We start from the raw sequence: 20,549 nt of genomic DNA, 5'->3' as shown, positions 1-20,549 counted from the left end.
TTTTATTTATTTATTTGAGAGAGAGAATGAGACAGAGAGAGAGAGCATGAGAGATGGGAGGATCAGAGGGAGAAGCAGACTCCCTGCTGAGCAGGGAGTCCGATGCGGGACTCGATCCCGGGACTCCAGGATCATGACCTGAGCCGAAGGCAGTCGCTTAACCAACTGAGCCACCCAGGCGCCCCTGTTAGGGTAAATCTTAAGTGTTCTTACCACACACACAAAGGGATCCCTATGTGAGGTGATAGATTTGTTAACTAGCCTGATTGTAGGGAGAATTTCCCAATGTATATGTATACCAAATCAATTTTAAAAAAGATTTCTTTCTGTATCTGCTGTAACTCAAATGATTTCAGTTTAGTCCTTACACACACACACACACACACACACACACACACACATACTTCCTTTCCTTTGCAGCTAGTGTCTGCATACATCTCTGTTCCCCAATTTGTTTAAAATAGTCAAAGGGAGAGGGAACATACCTCAATATCACAAAAATCCATCTACAAAAAGCCCACAGTGAATATCATTCTCTTGGGGAAAAATTGAGAGCTTTTCCTTTAAGGTCAGGAACACAACAGGGATGCTCATTCTCACCACTTTTGTTCAACATAGTACTAGAAGTCCTAGCCTCAGCAATCAGACAACAAAAAAGAAATAAAAGGCATTCCAATTGGCAAAGAAGAAGTCAAGCTCTCTCTCTTCACAGATGACAAGATACTTTATGTGGAAAACCCAAAAGACTCCACCCCCAAATTACTAGAACTCAAACAGCAATTCAGCAATGTGACAGGATACAAAACCAATGCACAGAAATCAGTTGCATTTCTATACACTAACAATGTGACTGAAGAAAGAGAAATTAAGGAATCAATTCCATTTACAGTAGCACCAAAAACCATAAGATACCTAGGAATAAACCTAGCCAAAGAGGTAAAGGATCTATACTCTAGAAACTACAGAACACTTATGAAAGAAATGGAAGAAGACACAAAGAGATGGAAAAACATTCCATGCTCATAGATTGGAAGAGTAAACATTGTGAAAATGTCTATGCTACCCAGAGCAATCAACACTTTCAATGCAATCCCTATCAAAATAACATCAACATTTTTCACAGACCTGGAACAAAGAATCCTGAAATTGAAACCAGAATCACCAGGGGATTGTTGAAAAAGAAAACCAAAGCTGGGGCATCACAATGCCTGACTTCAAGCTATATTACAAAGCTGTGATCATCAAGACAGCATGGTATTGGCACAAAAACCAACCCATAGATCAGTGGAACAGAACAGAGACCCCAGAAATGGACCCTCAACTCTATGGTAAACTAATCTTTGACAAATCAGGAAGGAATGTCCAACGGAAAAAAGACAGTCTCTTCAATAAATGGTGCTAGGAAAACCGGACACCCACATGCAGAAGAATGAACCTGCACCATTCTCTTACACCATACACAAAGATAAACTCAAAATGGATGAAAGACCTAAATGTGAGACATCCTAGAGGAGAACATAGGCAGTAACCTCTTCAACATTGGCCACAATGACCTCTTTCAAGACATGTCTCTAAAGGCAAGGGGAACAAAAACAAAAAATGAACTTTTGGGACTTCATCAAGATAAAAAGCTTTTGCACAGCAAAGGAAACAGTCAGCAAAACTAAGGGGCATCCCACGGAATGGGAGAAGATATTTGCAAATGACATTACAGATAAAGGGCTGGTATCCAAGATCTATAAGGAACTTATCAAACTCAACACCCAAGGAACAAATAATCCAGTCAATAAATGGGCAGAAGACATGAAGAGACATTTCTGCAAAGAAGACATCCAAATGGCCAACAGACACATGAAAAAGTGCTCAACATCACTCGGCATCAGGGAAATACAAAACAAAACCACAATGAGATACTACCTCATGCCAGTCAGAATGGCTAAAATTAACAAGTCAGGAAACGATGGATGTTGCTGAGGATGTGGAGAAAGGGGAACCCTCCTACACTGTTGGTGGGAATGTAAGCTGGTGCAGCCATTTTGGAAAACAGTATGGAGGTTCCTCAAAAAGTTGAAAATAGAGCTACCCTATGACCCAGCAATTGCACTACTGGATATTTACCCCAAATATACAAATATAGTAATCCGAAGGTACACCGGCACCCCAATGTTTATAGCAGCAATGTTCACAATAACCAAACTATGAAGAGAGCCCAGATGTCCATTGACAGATGAATGGATAAAGAAGATGTATATATATGTATATCACATCTTCTTGTGTATACACACACACACACACACACACACACACACACACACACACAGGAATATTATGCAGCCATCAAAAATGAAATTGCAATGATGTGGCTGGAACTAGAAGGTATTATGCTAAGTGAAATAAGGTAATCAGAGAAAGACAATTATCATATGATCTCACTGATATGTGGAATTTGAGAAACAAGGCAGAGGATCAGAGGGGAAAAGGAGAAAAAATAAACAAGATGAAACCAGAGAGGGAGACAAACCATAAGAGACTCTTAATCAGGAAACAAACTTAGGGTTGCTGGAGTGGAGGGGAGTGGGAGGGATGGGGTGGCGGGGTGATAGATATTGGGGTGGTTACGTGTTGTGGGGAGTGCTGTGTATTGTGTAAGACTGATAAATCACAGACCTGTATCCCCAAAACAAATAATACATTATATGTTAATAATAAAAAAAAGAAAAATAAATAAATAAATAAATAAATAAAATAGTCAAAGGGAGAAGGGAAGGGTGTGAGCATTGAGAGGGTTCATTCCCTCTGGAGTAAATGAGACAAGGGTTTCCGTGTCGTGGTCATGGATCTGGTGGGCATTAGTCTTTGACCAGAATGTATGAGGATATTAAGGTGTGTGCATGCTTATAAACTGAAGAATTAAAAGAGGGTAGGAGGAAAAAAAATATCCCCCCACAAGAACTGTAGCACAACCTTCTCAGATATCTGCAGTTTAAGGTCTTTATTACAAGTAAAACATGAAAGATGTTTCCGTCAGGAAGAGTGAATGAGTCTTAAATGATCTAGAACATTTCTAATATTCTGACTTACTAGAGTGATTCAAAAGTCTGGGAAGAGAGAAAGTAAATCTCTTGTATCGTTTCTTGATGCCATTAGACCCCAGCACAACAAGGGAGCCAGATTATCCAGACCGAGCTCTCATTTTGCCAGCATGCATTTCCAAATTTCTAATGCTTCTCCCAACAGCTGACTTTTGGGAATAACCAAAAGCAGTTACTTTCAAAATGCTCCTCGTGATGAAGTGGAAAAAGGCCTGGATTAGGAGCCAGTTCAACTGGATTTTTGTCTCAGCTTTTCCACTATTTATCTGACAGATAAGTAGATAAATACATTGTATGCTAATAACTATAAATAGCTCTTTTGGCTTTGGTGGAGGACATGCCAGGGGACTGTGAGGAGCTGGTAGAGATAAGGCCACAACACAAGAGCTGATTGTGAGGATTAATTAGAAGTTAGGTGAAGAGCATGTTAAGGTCATCCCAAAGAGGGAACAGTGTGTGAAGGCTGGACACATGCTTCCCGGACGTGTTTTGAAAGCATATGCAAAACTATTATTAACTTAGGTCTATGTTGTTTTGTTCCCTACTTAATTATGTTTTTACGTACCTCTTTTTTCTTTGAAAGATTTATTTATTTATTTATTTATTTGAGAGAGAATGAGAGAGAGAGTGCACGGTTGGGTGGAGGGGCATAGGGAGAGAATCCCCAGGCCGACTCCCCACCAACCATGTAGCTGGTTTAGGGCTCCATCCCACCACCAATGACATCATACCTGAACTGAAAGCAAGAGTCTGCAGCTCAACTGACTGAGCCACCCAGGTGCCCCTGATTTACTTACCTCTAAACCCCATGCACAATCAATCATTAACTTTGCCTTTTTACTCCTACTCTGAGTTTACCCACTGATTGTAAAAACATAACAAGAACCAGACAGTAACATCTGTTTTGATATATCTGATCCCAGGTCCCACATAGCTCATCATTTTACACAAGAATGCTTACCTCCAGATTGTTTCAAGGACCTCCTAACAAAGTTCAAGAAACCCCTTATCTTCCTTTCATGTATATAAGTTGTCCCTAAGCTCAATCAGGCAAGGCAGCTTTAGGAATGATCCCTGCTTTCTCCTTGACTATAAAACTTTCTTTGCTTTAAATCCAGTGTCTCAGAATTTGACTTACTGCACATTGGATGCATGGACAAGTTGGAGTTTGGTAAGAAAGAGACCCATAGGCATGAAGGAGAAGGGCCAGTTTCGGGTATTTGTTTGCACATTGATGATAAGAATCTGACGGGAAACAGATGCTAACCTTTGCCATAAAATTACCTGATGCCTCATGTCCCCAGTGCCACGTCATTGTCTGGCAGAATGCATACCTCCAGATTGTTTCAAGGTGCCCCACCACCATCAAGGTTTCAAGAAGGCCCTTACCCTCCGCTCAGGTGTTCACCTCCTTCTCCAAATATATGTCAGCTGTTCCTAGTCTCAACAGGGCAAAGCAACTTTAGGAATGATCTGCTGCCTTCTTGTTGGGCTGCCCTTCTAATGATAAAAAAACTTTCTTTGCTTTCAAACCAGTGTCTCACACGTTGGCTTACTGTACATTGGGGCACAGACAAGTTTGAGTTCAGTACCAATGGTTGCCCTAGGACATTTTACTAGCTGGTAAAACCAGGATTCTTCAAGATTTTAGTAGAAGGATTTAAGATTTATAAAATGCAGGAGAGCCAGGGTGGCATAGTCAATTAAGCAACTGACTCTTGAACTCAGCTCAGGTCTTGATCTCAGATCTTGAGTTCAAGCCCCACTTAAAACAAAACAAAACAAAACAAAACAAAAACCTAGGAGGGACACCAGGGTTGCTAAATTGGTTAAGCATCTGCCTTCAGAAAAGGTCATGATCTCAGGGTCTTTGGATCGAGTCCGGCATCCTTCTCCCTCTGCCTGCTGCTCCCCCTGCTTGTGCTCTGTCTCTCTCTGACAAATAAATAAACAAAATCTTTTTTAAAAAATCTAAGAATTATACAATGCGGAAAGTTTACAAAAGCAGATGGGATAAGAAATTTCTCAATACAGAACAAATAGCAAAGATAGTGTAGCAAGCGCTCTCTCTCTCTGTATCCCCACATACCCACTCACTACCAGGAGTATGGATATGAATCGAGTTTTGTGGTAGGTTGGAAATATGTGTAAGAATATTTATAGAGTCAGTATAATTTTGGTGGTGGAAATGGGGTAGGGATTTTTTGGAAGGTTCTGGGAGAAATTACATTATGAAAAAATAGAGAAGGATCAGTCTTTGGAAATAGGGCCTAAAGGTCATGAATCCACTTTAACTTTTTTTTTTTTTCTTAGAATCCTTGTGATGTAGGAATTAGTTGGGGTTTGGAGCCTCTGGTTAAGAAAGAATTCTTGAGACATCTTTGGTACAAAGAGTTGATTTTATTAAAGCACTAGGACAGAATCCCTAGGCAGAAAGAGCTGCACTGGGGTCATGAGAAGTGGCCCATTATATACTTACCAGTTGGGAGGGGGTTAGGGATAGGGTAGGTCTCTAAGGAATTTGGAAGCAATGTTTCCAAGACCCTGAGGGGACTAGCTATTGTTAGGAAAAGGTTATTTATTACTGTCTAGTAAAACCTTAGTCATGAGACCCTTCAGATGTATATTGGTGGGCCATATGCTTAGGGGATGATTGCCATCATATATCTTCGGTGGGGGCGGGGGGGCTTGGGTAAAAATATAGGAAATTTCCAAAGGAATTTTTACAGGATCTTGGGGATCAGGCTAAGATTGCCTTTTGGCCTTAGTAATGTATTAACATTGAGGCAGCTGAGTTCCTAGAGGAAGGTCACTCTGCCTGTTTCAAGGACCTGTCAGTGGGCTGTAGGCGGTAAGGAAATTTAATTTTTTCTTTCGCCTTTGTTTCCCACATCATACGTGTTTGCCAACCTGGAAGTTCCCTGAACCCCATACTTTGTGATTTTTATAGAGGCTACATCACACAGGCAGGATAAATTATTACCTCCATTTCCATCCCTTCTCCCCTCTGTGGAGGATGTGGGTGAGGCTGAAATTGCCATGCTTTTAATCATGGCTGGATCTTCCTGGTGATCCGCCCCCATCCAGGGGCCACCCAGTTGACTGCCAAGAACAAAGATGTTCCCAGTGCTCTTATCACTTAGGAATATACAAGGGTTTCAGGAGCTCTGTGCCAAGAATCAGAGGGAGAAATCAATATATATTTTCTACTATCTCACAGTGATCCAGTCATTGATTGATTGATAAAGGGTAGCAGAATATGTTGACCCAAAATATCCCTTTTTGGCATAAGAATTATATTAAGCTTCTTATTTTGAGAAAATGTAGACCAAGAGAAATTCTGAAAGCAGACTAGAGATCCATAAGCCTCAGATGGCTAGCTGACTTTAGTCTCATTTTTTATGAGGCTACCATATGTAGGTACATAATTAAAATAGTATTTGTCCTATTAATCTGGGAGGGGGGTTTCATCCAAGAACCTAGAATGATGAAGGGAAAATTATTTTCCCTCCTACATCTAGAACCTAAATTCTTAATCCCAGCCAAATTCTTTTTTTTTTTTTTTTATGATTTTATTTATTTGAGAGAGACAGAGAGAGAGAATGAGCACAAGGGTGGAGGAGGGACAGTGGGAGACGGAGAAACAAGCTCCCTTATGAGCGGGGAGCTAGAAGGGCCTCGAATCAAGGGCCTGGAGATCATGACCTGAGCCCAAGGCAGAGACTTAACAGCTTAACCCACTGAGCTACCCAGGTGCATCCCAGCCACATACTTAACTCCTGTCCTTCAGTGTCTAAATCCAATATCTGTTCCAAAACACCATTACTTCTGTGATATTTCAGTATTTAGGTAAGGGAAGAACGTTTTTCGTTCCCCAGTGCTTTTTTTTTTTTTTTTCTTGATCTCTGCTTTCTCTTCATGCATTCCAAGAGATCATGGGAGAATTGACTAAGGCAACAGTGGATTATTATCCCTACTACTACTTATATTCAAAACATTATCTGATGAAATACGGGATCCAATAGTAAAGATGTAGGATGTGTCGGTTGTCAGGATTAGAACCTGTTCATGAAAGTACTATGGACACTCCATGAGGTATCCATGCCACCTCCAAATAAATATAGACCATGGTTTCAAGGGAAATATGTAAAAGCCATGAGCAGAGTTTAAAGGGATGACGAACTTTCTTGCTCCAAAGTCCAAAAGACACAGGGGTGGGGGAAGTGGCAGAAGCCTTGGGTTGTTGAATAACCTCAAAAGTCACCTAGGGCCCAAATAGTTCTCCTGAGAATGTTGGCAAATGCAATCAAGAGGACCCCAGGCTGACAATGATGTGAAAGGCATTCCAAACACACACACTCAAGGTCATTACAATGCAACAGAAAATGATTTTATTGCTGTGAACACAATGCAATAAAGCTTGGCAGAATTTCCAAGATTAAAAATAGGGGACCTGGGTCTTTCTTTGCCCTCTTCCTTTGCCTTCTTTCAAAATACAGCTCCAAAGCGGGAAAGTATCTGATCACTTTTGTCCGCAACTCTGCTCTGGCATCTTGGGACTCTAATTCTCCCACTCCCCTTCTTCTTCGATGGGAACCATGGAAATCAACAAAGAAAAAGAAAAGGCAGAAGAGATCATGAGAGAACCTGCACCAAGTGAGAGGGAACGTAATGGAAACCTTAGTCTTAGTCTAAGTATACAGGAACCAGAGGATAGGGAGGGTCACCCGGCTGAGGAGGGTTACAAGCAACAGTGTAGAGCTGGTTCTGGAGAGTAGTACTGTAGCTGCAGTTGGGATATGTCCCTCCAGTGAGATTGCAGTAAGTCATGTCAATAGGATTTGCACTCCGGTGGCAGTTATTCCGTTTATTCTTGCAGGGTATGTTGGGCAAAAGACAGGTATCAGACAGGTATCTGGATGGTGTCATGCAGAAAGGTGTTTTGAGGCTTACAGATCCGATTAAGATTATTGACAGCATGCATTGCATTGTTGCATTGTACAGGACCTACACTTATATGCTGAATTATAAACTTTTGAAACCTAGTGAGTTGAACCCAAGCACCAGGGGCAAGTCCTGGCCCCCATGATCCCAGCAGCAACAGGAAGAGAGGAAAGGGTCTCAGAAGATCCAGCATCATCTCTTCTGTGTAAGAAGAGGGAAGAAAATGAGAGAATGATAGTAGTAGAAGCCAAAAGAGCAAAATTATTATTCACAACCATTTAGCTCTTTAGTGTGCCTTTCAACATTTCATTTGTCCATTACTTTTTAAAAACCATCTTCTTTCTGACTTGAGTCTCATAATTCTATGAAGGACCTGAAGCCCAGGGAGGAGGAATGTGAGGTAAGATGACTTTTCTTCTGACTGGCAGATTCCATTCTTCTCTTTGTCCTGTACTCATGGGTCCAGAAACTTGTCTCTTCCCTCCTCCCTCCTGGAATATTTCTCCTCCATCTATGTGACCTGGACCTTCTGGCCATCTTCACGGCTCTACTCTCCCCAGCCCCCGGGGTTCTCCTCTTACCAGGTCTCCGTGCTGGAGCTCCCGCTGAGATCAGAGGCCATGGTTAGTCCCAGGCTCAGAGGCTTTTGTCTGCTGTTCCTCTGCCAGGTATGCCAGCGCAGCCTGCGTGCAGCAGGGAAGGGTTCCGAGCCCTAGGAAAGAGGAAAGGGAACCTAGGGCTTGGAAGATGCACTTCTTGTGCACAGTGTGGATGAGACCCACACTCTCCAACTCACTGTTTAAAGCCAGTATCCCGGGCGCCTGGGTGGCTCAGTTGGTTAAACGACTGCCTTCGGCTCAGGTCATGATCCTGGAGTCCCTGGATCGACTCCCGCATCGGGCTCCCTGCTCGGCAGGGAGTCTGCTTCTCCCTCTGACCCTCCCCCCTCTCATGTGCTTGCTCTCTCTCATTCTCTCTCTCTCAAATAAATAAATAAAAAATCTTAAAAAAAAAAAAAAATAAAGCCAGTATCCCTGCAGACACAGGAAGAGCAAGCCTACTTAAAGGAACAAAGAAGAAGTGATAACTTCCTCAAAGAAGTTGTGAGGAAATGATGACTTCCTGATAACCGTTGAGTGCTTCCTTCCCTGAAGCTTTAGTGTTTTGAGCTCCCTTATTTCAGTTCTTTAGGAGAAAACACACCACAAACACACAAGACTCCCCCGGTCCAGTTGCCAATTGCATGTCCAGCTTGTCACCTATGCTTCTGACTGCCTGGCTATAAATCTGAGCTTCCCCCAACACTTTATTTGTTCCACTACTTTGTTAGAGTGCTCACAGAACTCAAGGAAACACTGATGGTTTATTAGTTTCTTAAGGGATAGGATAAAGGAGACAGATGAAGACCCAGATAAAGAGATACCAAGGGTAAGGTGGGAGGGTCCCTAGTGAAGGAGCTTCTTTCTTCATGGAGTTGGGGTGCATCACCCTCCCAGTGTAGATGATATAGGAAAGATGTTAAGGTTTGAAACCAACAGCCAAGAGAGAATTCTTGAGACACCTTTGGTGCAAAAAGTGGTTTTATGAAAGCACGGGGACAGGACCCGTGGGTAGAAAAAGCTGCCCTGGGTTTGTGAGGTATGGCTGATTATATACTTGCGAATTGGGGGAGGTATGGAAAAGGGAGGTTTCAAAAGGATTTTTGTATGTTAAAGAAGACTCACAGGATACCGCAGGCCTTGCCATTACCTGTTAAGATTGTCTTTCCTTCTAGTAAGGCATTGACAGTAAGATAGTTGGGAACTTCCTGGAGGAAATTACACTTTGCCCCCTTCAAGTATCTGTCAATGGACTGCAGATTATAAGGACATTTAATTGTATCTACATTTCCTACTAGAAACTAGACATTGATAGAAACACTTTGTTGTTGTAAATTGCTAAGACTTTTGTAAACTGAGGGAGACTCATGTCTTGCAGAATTGTAATCTCTGTAAGTTAACTATTTGTTTTTCCTTTAGGGCAGCCAGAAGTGCCTGAGGAATGTCACATATATCTCATGGGGGGGGGGGTGTGTGGAGTGTCAGATTCTGCCTGTCCTCAGATAGCCTTCTGCTCCCTCATCAACTCTACCTGTTTCAAGGACTAGTCAATGGGCTGTAGGAAGTAAGGAAATTTAACTTTTTCTTTTGCCTTTGTTTCCCACATTACTTGCATCACTATTAGAGATTCAGTCTCAGAAGATAGTGTAGAGGAAGAAGCAATCTTTCTCTTCTCTCCTTCCTTCTCAGCTATGGCCTTTATAACATAAGACAGAAAAACAAACGAAAGTTTATTAGCATGGATATGTCATATATACATGGGAGAAATGAAGGGATTGGTGTGAAATGTGGTGATGTTGGGGTCCAGGAGCAAATGGTCAAGACAGAATTCTTGAGTCATCTTTGGTGCAAAAATGGTGGTTTTATTAATGTACGGGGACAGGACCCGTGGGCAGAAAGAGCGGCACTGGGGTTGTGAGTAGTGGCTGATTCTATTCTTTTAAGTCGGGTTTGGGTTAGGGATAGCCAAAGTCTCTAAGGAATTTGGAAGCAAGGGTTTTAGGACCTTGAGGGGCTAGCTGCTGTTAAGATGAGGTCATTTACTATTGTCCAGTACAACATGAGTCATGAGACCCTTCAGATGTCTATCGGTGGGGCATAGGCTTGGAGAATTAATGCTAACATATAACCTGGCGGGGGGGGGGGGTAGAGATAAAGGAAGTTTCCAAAGAGATTTTTATATGTTAAAGGAGACTTACAGGATCCTGGGGGTTGAGGTAATATCAGGCTAAGGTTACCTTTTTCCCCTAGCAAAGTATTAACATTGAGGCAGCTGACCTCTTAGAAGAAGGCCACTCTGCCTGTCCCAAGTACTTGTCAATGGGCTGCAAGTTGTAAGAAATTTAATGTTCTTTCTACATTTCTTTTGCCTTTGTTCTTCACATCAGGAAAGGTCATTCCAAGAGGTGGTGAGACCTTGGGCTAACAGACCATCTTCAGCTAAAACAAAGGAAGAAGAGTGTGGGGAAGGCAGGCTCCAGGAAGTTGGCAAGGAAAGTATAGTAAACAAAGTTTGTTTTGCAGAGTTAAGCCTGTGCCTTCTCCATTGGTAAGAGTTTCTTGTGATTTAGAGTCATCTTTATCTTGTTACTAGACATAGGGAAACACCCTTAGGGATAGAGATTTTCTCTATGATGATAAATGTCCCTTATTTGTAAATGGGTGATTTATAGGCTGCTTTCAGAGCTTCTCCTCCATCTTCTGTTTCTCAAAATAATCAGCTCAAAATCATCTTTGTGCCAAAGAGCCATCTTTTCGGGTAGTACATTCTGGTCTCCTATAAGAAAGAGTCTGGTTGGCCTAGCTTGCATCTCATGACCATCACTTGACTCAGTAGAGGGGATTCGAAACCCTGATGGATAACCCCACCAATACTGCACACAAGCAGGGGGAGCATAGTTCCAGAAAGGAAATGAATATGCAGCTATCCAAATGGGGGAAAGTGGATGTGGGAAAAAACAAGCAACAACACAAAACTATTATATTAGTTGTGCTTAATCCATTTCCTTTCCATGTGGTTTCAACCACCATCTTTTAACCCTTTAATAAAAGGAATTTTTAGAGTTTTTAGAATGAAGTATTTGTGAAAACTTACTGTGGGAGACCAGAATAGACCACTCTGGAATATAAGTATAGGCAACCAGAATATACTACCACAAAATATGCCACTACATTTTATTTTTGTTTTATTTGTTTATCTGTTTTTGTTTTCATTGTTTTAGAGAGAGATAGCTTGTGAGAGTATAGGGCAGGTGGCAGAGGGAGAGGGATAGGGAGAGAGAGAGAGTCCCAAGCAGGCTCCAAGCTCAGCACAGAGCTGGATGTGGGGTTGGATCTCATGACCCTGAGGTCATGACCTGAGCCGAAATCCAGAGTCGACGTTTAACAGACTGAGCCATCCCGGTGCCCCACGCCCTACATTTTGAAGCAGCTTTTATCAACTGAGAGAAACAATCAGTATTCCTCATCTGCAAATTGATTATTGATACAGAACTACTGGTTTAACACTAATCTCTTGTGAGTTTGGTTACTATAGGTCATCATCTCCCCAGTGTCTGCTCACCCCCAGGTGCACTGGAAAATTGCAAAGCTGAGGAGCTGCCCTTGGAACATGATGACCAACCTAGATTCCTTGGCTACTCATTGGGCCTAGACATCTAGGAGTAGGAATGCAGCCACCTAACTGAAAATGTTATGACCTTGGTATTTTCTCCAATTGTTTCAAGACTAGAGTCATTCAACAATGCGGGACGCTAAAGAACATAAGGTACTTTAATGTTTCACATTTCTCCTCCCCATACCTGTTCAAGGAAAACTTATATGAAGTGAAGGTTTATCTTTCTCTGTATCTCTCTTCCTCATTTAGCAAACAGAATTCTCATGGACGTTACTTACTCGTGTCTTCAACAGTTCCTTCTGCAATTTACTTCCTCTTTCCTCCAACAAAATTTAAATCTTGAGACCCATTCTTGAAGGCTACATTTTAAAGTCCCATATCCCACTCTATATGTCTGCCTAGTGAAAATGATTATTATCAGATAACCTCATTTCTGCCATTATCTTCTACTTAATTTATTATTCCTCAAGAAACATAATGCCTTGACCTATCTAAAATGCATGCATTTCCTTAAAGACATGTTTAAGGAATGAGTCCAATGACACACACCTTAAACTCACACTCTGCACACATCGTATCCAAGCATAATCTGTATCACTCCTCCAATCATACAACCCGTAACATATATAAATGTCACACACATTGGAATGACATACTTTATTTAGGAAAGGGAAGACCATTCAGCTTGGGTCAGTATAAGGAGAGTCACCATCAGGAACGTCCCTGGTTCAGTAAAGCAGAGAAGCCATATGAGCTTAATCTTAAAAAACTGTAAGAGCAAATCAGATAAATGAGGGCACAAGGGTATTCCAGGCAGAGAAACCGTGCAGGTGGTTTTGATAGGAAGAAAGCATGTGATGATGCCTAACTGTAAGTAGTTGGAAAGCATTGGCACATAAATGCAAAGGAAGGACTAGCAAGGGCTGTTGATGTAGGCAGGGGCTCCCACTTGGGAAGCGCTGGACACTCTACTCGAACCTGGGGGTGTGGGTAGACTTTCTATTTTTTGATGTCTAACAACTGGATGTCCTCTATGCCATCGACATACCCGTTTGCACCACAGTGGAATTCAATGTAGCTGTAGCTGCTCTGCTCTCTGTAGCTCTTTTGGTTGCCCTCCTGGTAGCACTTGAGTATTTTGAAGGGATGCTGGGCCCATATATATACATTTCTGTAACGGTCTCTCCACTTCCTGAGACAAATATGCTCGATTTTGTGCCAAAAGGTATAGATGAAGATGTGATAGTTCCTGTCTCGTGGAGCTTCTCTTTCCCTCATGAGATCATTGCATTTGTAGTCGCTGAATTTCCAGCTTGTGCTCAGGTAGTGCTGTTTCATGAATTCCCTCCAGGAAAGGTTCTGGCTGTGTACAAGCAGCCCACCTAGGGAAAACAGCAGGGCCAAGAGAGGGCCGAGGCCCTTTAGAGAGGATGCCATTTCAGTCACCAGAGCCACCTGCGGGTCCACAGGGAAGAGAGAGGAAAGCATTATCTCAACACTGCCTTAAGAGTTGACCTGCACCTTAAAATTCCTTTCTTGCCAATGTAGGCACTGGGGCCCAACTTTACCATTTTGTTCCCAGGCTTGAAGAGGATAAATCTCATTAGGTAGTAAACTTTACAAGAACTGAAAATATGCTAGAACCTGACTGAGACTAACACAAGATGGTCAAAAATAAGTGAAGTTTATTTTGAGAATTTCAAACACCTGCTGTCTGCCCTCTCTTCTACCCGAACTGAGGAACCCATCATCCTCTAGCTAACTCTGTTTGACAGTCCAGATCAATTCTCTGAAGAGCATGGTTCTAAAAGAAAATGGTATTTTAAGCTTTATGACTGTGAAGTGGAAAGGGTTGTCACACTCTAAGGGAATGAGGAAGTTAGGTGAAGACTTGGATGATACTTTCCCTCAAACCCCAGGCTACAGTTACAATGATTCTGCAAAATGGTGTTTTTCTAATCCCGATTTCCTTAGAACACTTCCCCAAAGCCTGTGTGAAACCTGTTATCACTTCTGACCACCCACATACTTCTCAGTGGCCATTTACCTCATTATCATAATTATAAACCATCTTGATTTGTTGTTCAGAATGCAATCATATAGGAACTCCAGTTTTGAAAGATTGTTCTCATCAATCAAGTACCAGATTGAAACTACCCTCTCTGGAGCTACTCTGGTCAAAATTAGGGAATGGAGTTGTTTGGAAAAATCTCCCCTTTAAACCAGCTCTCCGTCCTCATTCACCACTAGGAGTACAGCTGGTCCTATGGAATCTCTAACCTCTTCTCAACTCTCTGAGCACTGTGTCCACAAATGGGGTTAAGAATAGCTGCCTCAGAGACCTGGGAGAATCTAATGAGATATGTAAGTGAAAGCACTTCTGAGAATGTTGCAGGGACCCAGGACGGGCCACCCCATAAGGTGTCCCAGGCATATTGATAATTTTGAATTGAAGCTACTTGGAAAACAGCCAGTGCAAGGACACTCAGATCCTCTTCTGTCCCTGTAAAAGCAGAAATGGAATCTCTCCTATGAATGGTACCCTCCCTGTATTAAGAAATAAAAAAGACATTCTTATCACCAGAGATAGGGATTTTACTTATTTTTTTAGTATTTTTTAAGTAAGTTCTATGCCCAACATGGGGCTTGAACTCATAACCCTGAGATCAAGAGTCACATGTGCCACTAACTGAGCTGGCCACCAGTGATAAGGATTTTAAAGCCAAGAAAGCTGTATAAACAAACTTTCTTACTTTTTACAAATCTACTACCTCAGCCCAGATTCTGCTTGGAATTCCTTAAAACTCCCAAACATTTGTTTTGTCTGTCCTATCAATTCCTCACAAATATATTGTCTCATTGTTAAAAATATATAAAAACTGTCTGCCTCGGTCAATTCTTTGGGATCTCAATTTCATTCTTGGGCCTCTATGTGTACATAACAAAACTTTGCTTTTTTTCTCCTATTAAATCTGTCTTGTGTCAGCTTCAATCTTAGACTAGCTGGAAGAATCTTGAAGGATAGAAGGAAATTTTTTTTCGTCCTCTATCGTGTCAAGTGCTCTATCAGGCACAGAAGACAGAGTAGGCACATTCATATCTGGACTACCCTATACCTGGCCCAAAGGTCCTAACCAGGATAGAAGACCAGGATTCAAGCTGCTTCAATGCATTATGCTTGGGAAGACTGGGGAGGAAGTGGGAGTAGGGGTGGGGGGGTTGAGGGGAGAGACTGTATCACTGGGATTAATCCTGAGTTGAATTCATGTCTTTGCTTCTTACAAATTCGATCACTTTCCTATCTTAACTCTTCCGTCTAGAAATTGAGTGAGGCCCTTTCCAGTGTTTCTGGGCCTTTCCCAGTGGTGCTGGTCCTCAGCACCAACCCTAACTCAAACTCACCCTGTTCAGATCCAACACTCAGGTGTCACTGGTCGAGGAAATCAATATGTGGATCTGAAGAGCAGAGAGCCAGGAAGTCTGCAGCAGTGAAGAAAGGAATGGTAGTGAGAGGTACAGCACTCCAACTGATTAGAAGCCTGGCAGGGGTGCAGGACAGCCTTCCAATGTGAACCTGTTCCTGTGTCTTCTCATCTAGAACACTTAAGTTCACTCTGAGAATAGCCTGGAGCAAAGGTGTCCAATATCAAAGACTCGCTTCTGGGTACAGGGGAATGATAAGGCCCTGGGGAGGAGTAATATGGGAGTAGGGTAATCTGAACTTATCAGGGGACAATCAGAGATCTATCTCCTAAATTCACTCCCTGAAAAACATCTGGGGAAAGATCCCCAGATGACTAGGCTATGTTCAATGAGAACTTCAGTGGGAAAAACACCACCACCACCACCTCTGGTGTTGTGAACTGTGGAATCTTCATCGAGAGGGGAGAGGATGTTGTCAAAGGTGCAATTTAGGCATAAAGTGAGATCCTTGAATGTGTTTCCTATCAATGCATTTCTTTAAAGTCTGCTTCTAGCTAAGCCAACTTTGTTGAGTTTCTCACTGGGCCACCTTATTATGAGATAGGCATGAAGGGTAGCAGAGTTTGCCACTCCAAATGTTACCTCTTGGGCATAAGGATGATTTTGAGCTGGTGATTTTTAAGAAACCACAAACACAGGAGAAGCTCTGAAGCCAGAGTGGAAGTTAGCCTTTTTAAAGGAACATTTACATTTATAAAGGAAATTTCCATTTGTAAGCGTGTCTCCCTCTTAGTACCAGAAAGAGAAAGATGAGTCTATAAATCACAAGAAACTGTTATCAATAAAAAAAAGAAAAGAAAAGAAACTCTTATTAATGGAGAAGGCACTGACTTAAATATGCCTAACAAAACTCAACGATTGTTTGCTGGGCTTTTCCTGGTAACCCCCCATAATTGGCCTCCCCACCCCCATTCCAACATCTTTCTTTTGTCCTTAGCTGAAGATAGTATTCAAGGTGGTGGCTTGAGCCATTTTGGGGCATTTTTCAGTTTTTCTGGGTATCTCCAATATACGGGAGATATATGCTCTTAAACTTTTGTTTGTTTTTCTTTTCTCAATCTCTTTTTATTACAGAGGTAATAAAAGCACCTAGAATGACAGTGTTTTACTCCTGTCTGTATTCACAATATCAGAGTGAAAATAAAAAAACCAACAAATGTTGTAAACATGTTTTGTGAACTTTTTACAGAACTCAAAATGCACAAGGGGCAATAAACATGAAAAAAGTCAACCCCAGTAGCAATGAAGGAAATAACAATTAAAACAAGATTATGCCCTTTTTTACCTACCAAGTTGCCAAATTGTAAAACATTATTGCTTTGGACAGCTGATGAAGGTGGCTGATGACCCAGTTCAGGAGGCACAAAGCAGCAGCGTGGTTCCTGCCCCCAGTGGTACACAGGGTGGACCGGTGTTCAGTCGAACCATAATTTGTATATCCAGTCTCCTGTTAAATGGCAGTTAAAATTTTCTAATCTTTCGCTGTTACAAGTAGTGTGAACAACATTTGTACCCATGAACAAAAGCCTGTAGGATAAATTTCTAAATTAAAATTGCTAAGGCAGAAAAAAAAAAAAGAATTGTAATTTGGTGCATATTGATTACACAAGCCAAATAGTGTCCCACTAGAGAGCAAAGAACAGGGGTTTCTGGACAGAAAAGAGGAATGCTTTTTTTTTTTAAGATTTTATTTATTTATTTAAGAGAGAGAGCCAGTCTGAATGGAGGTGAGGGGCAGAGGGAGAAGCAGACAAACCACTGAGTAGGGAGCCCGACTTGGGGCTCCATCCCAGGACCCAAAGGCAGACCCTTAACTGAATGATCCACCCAGGAGCCCCAAAGGGGAAAGCTTTTATACATTGTTTACAAGGAATTTTGATTGGTGTTGGTGCCAGAAAACTAATCCTCATCCTAAATTTCTTTAGCCAAATTTGTTTAAACAAATTTAGTTGCTAAGGCAATCACTATGCAAAGGCCAGTAGCTACTGTAGTAAGTTGCAGGTGTTCTGCAGTCTTTTTGGCCCAGTTCAAAATTCATGACTCCACCCAGTGAGGATGTGCATAAGGGCCACCTCTTAATGACCTCCCTGCTCCATTTTAAACCCCCTTGACATAAGTGCCTTTATTTTTATTTTGGAGTAAACTCTACCCCCAATGTGGGGCTCAAACTCATGACCCTAAGATCAAGAGTCACATGCTCTACCAACTGAGCCAGTCAGATACCCCACAAGTGACTTTATTTTCTTTCACCTTTCACAGGGGGTAGAACAAAATTTTTCTTTTCTGTTTTTTAGTCGTAATGATCGTTTATACCCAGAATTTCTCTTCAAAGCATATTAGTAGCAATGCATCCTGGCGTATAGTCTCTTGATTCTCTCTTTGAATGGGAAATATGTCAACAGGATTAGATAGAGAAATATTGGTATTTATAGAAACACATTGGGATTTACAAAAACTCTGGTGCACCTCAAAACCCAGCTCAAGTCAAGCATTCCTTGAATAACAGGGAATCATATGCTGATAGACCGAATGGGGATTGTGTCCTGAGCATGCTATGAAGGCACTCACATTAGTTGTGTCTTTCCACAATGTCAGCTTTAGTCAATCATAAAGCAAAGTTAAATCACAATTATAAAACAGGTTCAGGATTCCAAACTCGATGACATTTCACCATGTGATTAAACTTGGCTTCTTACAACACACAGAGCAGGACACAAGACAAACCACAGAACAAAGCAGATAACAGAGGGTGTAGTAAGTTAACGAACCAAACTCAAAGTCAGTCTGTGGGCACACAGTTGAGATAATGCCTTGGTCAGTCTGGGTCAGCTCTGGGCACTCACTTTTTCTTATGTTCCAGCAGGGAAGGAAGGTTCTCTTTGGAGGCCAATGGGGCAGAACCTTCGAGGGCAGCTGCCTTTTTAAGTGGCCAGACATAGAGGGGTCAGGTCTGAAGAGTCTGACATTGTGCTGCCAATTCCTCCCCTTTCTAAATCAGTCTTAGGCCCCTGTAGACCCTCTGGTTCTGCTCCTTGTCAGTTCTGGGGTGTCAGCTGACACTGGTCCCAGGGAATATCTCTAGCTGCAGTACCTTTAACTACTTGTCACAGGCCGCTGTTTCACACAGGGTCCCACTTGACATGAGAGACTCCATTTTGTTCTCTACATTTCACCCCGCGATTCCTCATGGCAAAGTCTGTAAGGGCCATGCAGGAATCAAACATGTCTTAAAGCAGGATCGCAGTACTAGTTTGGTAACATAGCAAAAGGCATGTTTAGGTTATTTAATCAAGTTTTTAATAGAAATAAAGCAAAATCAATAAAATTCAAACCATATAAGATAAAAATTACATCATATCCAAACAAGATGGGTACATTAAACTGAAACAAGCAAACTTAAGTAAGGATTTAAGGCAAAGGACTCCAACTCAAAGTCACATCTAATGAGAAGTAAATTAAGTCAAAAAGAAAGAAGATAAGTTAATAGGGTGTCTAACATTTTACAAGGACTACCTTTTTCTAATGTGTCTCTTTGACTTAGCAAAAAGTAAGCTACATCCAGGGCCTGTTGAAAACTTCCTTGATTTTCTATCAATCGTAATTCTTTTCCTAGTGATCCATTAAATCTCTCTATATATCCAGCATCTGTAGGGTGGTTAACTAGATGGTAATTCCATCTTTTTTTTTTTTTTTTTAAAGATTTTATTTATTTATTTGAAAGAGAGAGACACAGCAAGAGAGGGAATACAAGTGAGGGAGAGGGAGAAGCAGGCTTCCCTCTGAGCAGGGAGCCCGATGCGGGGCTCGATCCCAGGATCCTGAGATCATGACCTGAGCGGAAGGCAGACGCTTAACGACTGAGCCACCCAGGCGCCCTAGATGGTAATTCCATCTTAAGTCCTATAGATCACAGAGCTTTTCAACTGAGGTGGCTGTAAAATGAGTTCCTTGATCACGTTCTACTGTTCCTGGTGCTCCAAAGTGAGCTGCCCATGACTCTAGAGCTCCTATTGTTGCATGAGCTGAAGGACTAGAGGCAGCCATAGCTATCCCTAATCCTGTATATATGTGTCTACCATGCTAGTGGCATATTTCTGTTGATAGCTGTGATTTAATGGTCCCACAGAAGTTTATTTATATAGTGAAATTAAACGTGGTGGGCTTGTATGTGTCTGTTGGTGCAGTGTACCTGCATTTATCTATCATCTGTTTACACGGAAGGCATCCTTGGAATGCTCTTTTTATTTCCTGCCAAATGACCTTAAGATTTCTTTCAGGAAACCATTTATCTAAGGCATGCGTTCCTATATGTCCTTTCTATGTATTTCCATAATTGTATGTGGGGTTATTAGTCTTTCTGTTGTTCCTTATTTCTGTGATATCGGTTTCCCTGCTTTTTTAATTTCAATGGTGGTACTTGAGGTCCCTCCCATTTTCCATCCCTCTCTGTTTAATATTATTAGTGGCAATGTGTGTCTCCATCCGTCCTTATCCCTTTTTAATTTTAATTTCAATCCTTCCTTTGTTTCTATTGCCTTCATGTTTCTCGTCAATGCATCAACCTCATTATTATATTTTGAGACCTCTGTGTTATCTTTTATGTGCTGACACGTGTGTAACATATGTTTCATTCTCTCTGAGGCTATGTCTAATTCTTCCCATTATTCACTTGACCACAGTCTTTGCCATTTATTTTAAAATGGCAGAAAAATTTCTTTCTAAAAAAAAAAAAAAAATTTACTTATATTTGATGGGAGTGCAGATGGAGAGGGAGAGAATCTCAGGCAGACTCCTGGCTAAGCAAAGAACCCCACG

At 41.6% G+C, this 20,549-nt stretch overlaps 1 protein-coding gene across 2 annotated transcripts in view; it reads right to left on the bottom strand.

The window, feature by feature from the left end:
* Positions 1 to 7,460: 7,460 nt before the first annotated feature.
* Positions 7,461 to 20,549, bottom strand: part of EDDM3B (epididymal protein 3B) — a 38,924-nt gene continuing 25,835 nt past the window's right edge. The window contains exons 3-7 of one of the 2 annotated variants that reach the window (XM_036117992.2): positions 17,024 to 17,181; positions 15,654 to 15,731; positions 13,300 to 13,706; positions 8,618 to 8,748; positions 7,871 to 8,237 (exon numbers count right to left, since the gene is read on the bottom strand). In XM_036117992.2, coding sequence (XP_035973885.2) covers positions 8,673 to 8,748; positions 13,300 to 13,688 — 465 coding nt within the window. In that variant the 5' untranslated portion in view covers positions 13,689 to 13,706; positions 15,654 to 15,731; positions 17,024 to 17,181 and the 3' untranslated portion in view covers positions 7,871 to 8,237; positions 8,618 to 8,672. Of the gene's footprint in view, positions 7,677 to 7,870; positions 8,238 to 8,617; positions 8,749 to 8,832; positions 9,032 to 13,299; positions 13,707 to 15,653; positions 15,732 to 17,023; positions 17,182 to 20,549 lie in introns of those variants that run through there. The other variant, XR_013440617.1, reaches the window with a different exon arrangement.

Source organism: Halichoerus grypus, chromosome 8, assembly GCF_964656455.1.
Source record: "Halichoerus grypus chromosome 8, mHalGry1.hap1.1, whole genome shotgun sequence".
Taxonomy (NCBI): Eukaryota; Metazoa; Chordata; class Mammalia; order Carnivora; family Phocidae; genus Halichoerus; species Halichoerus grypus.
The sequence above is the reverse complement of the archived record's forward strand: the minus strand, read 5'-3'. Positions and strand labels throughout refer to the sequence as shown.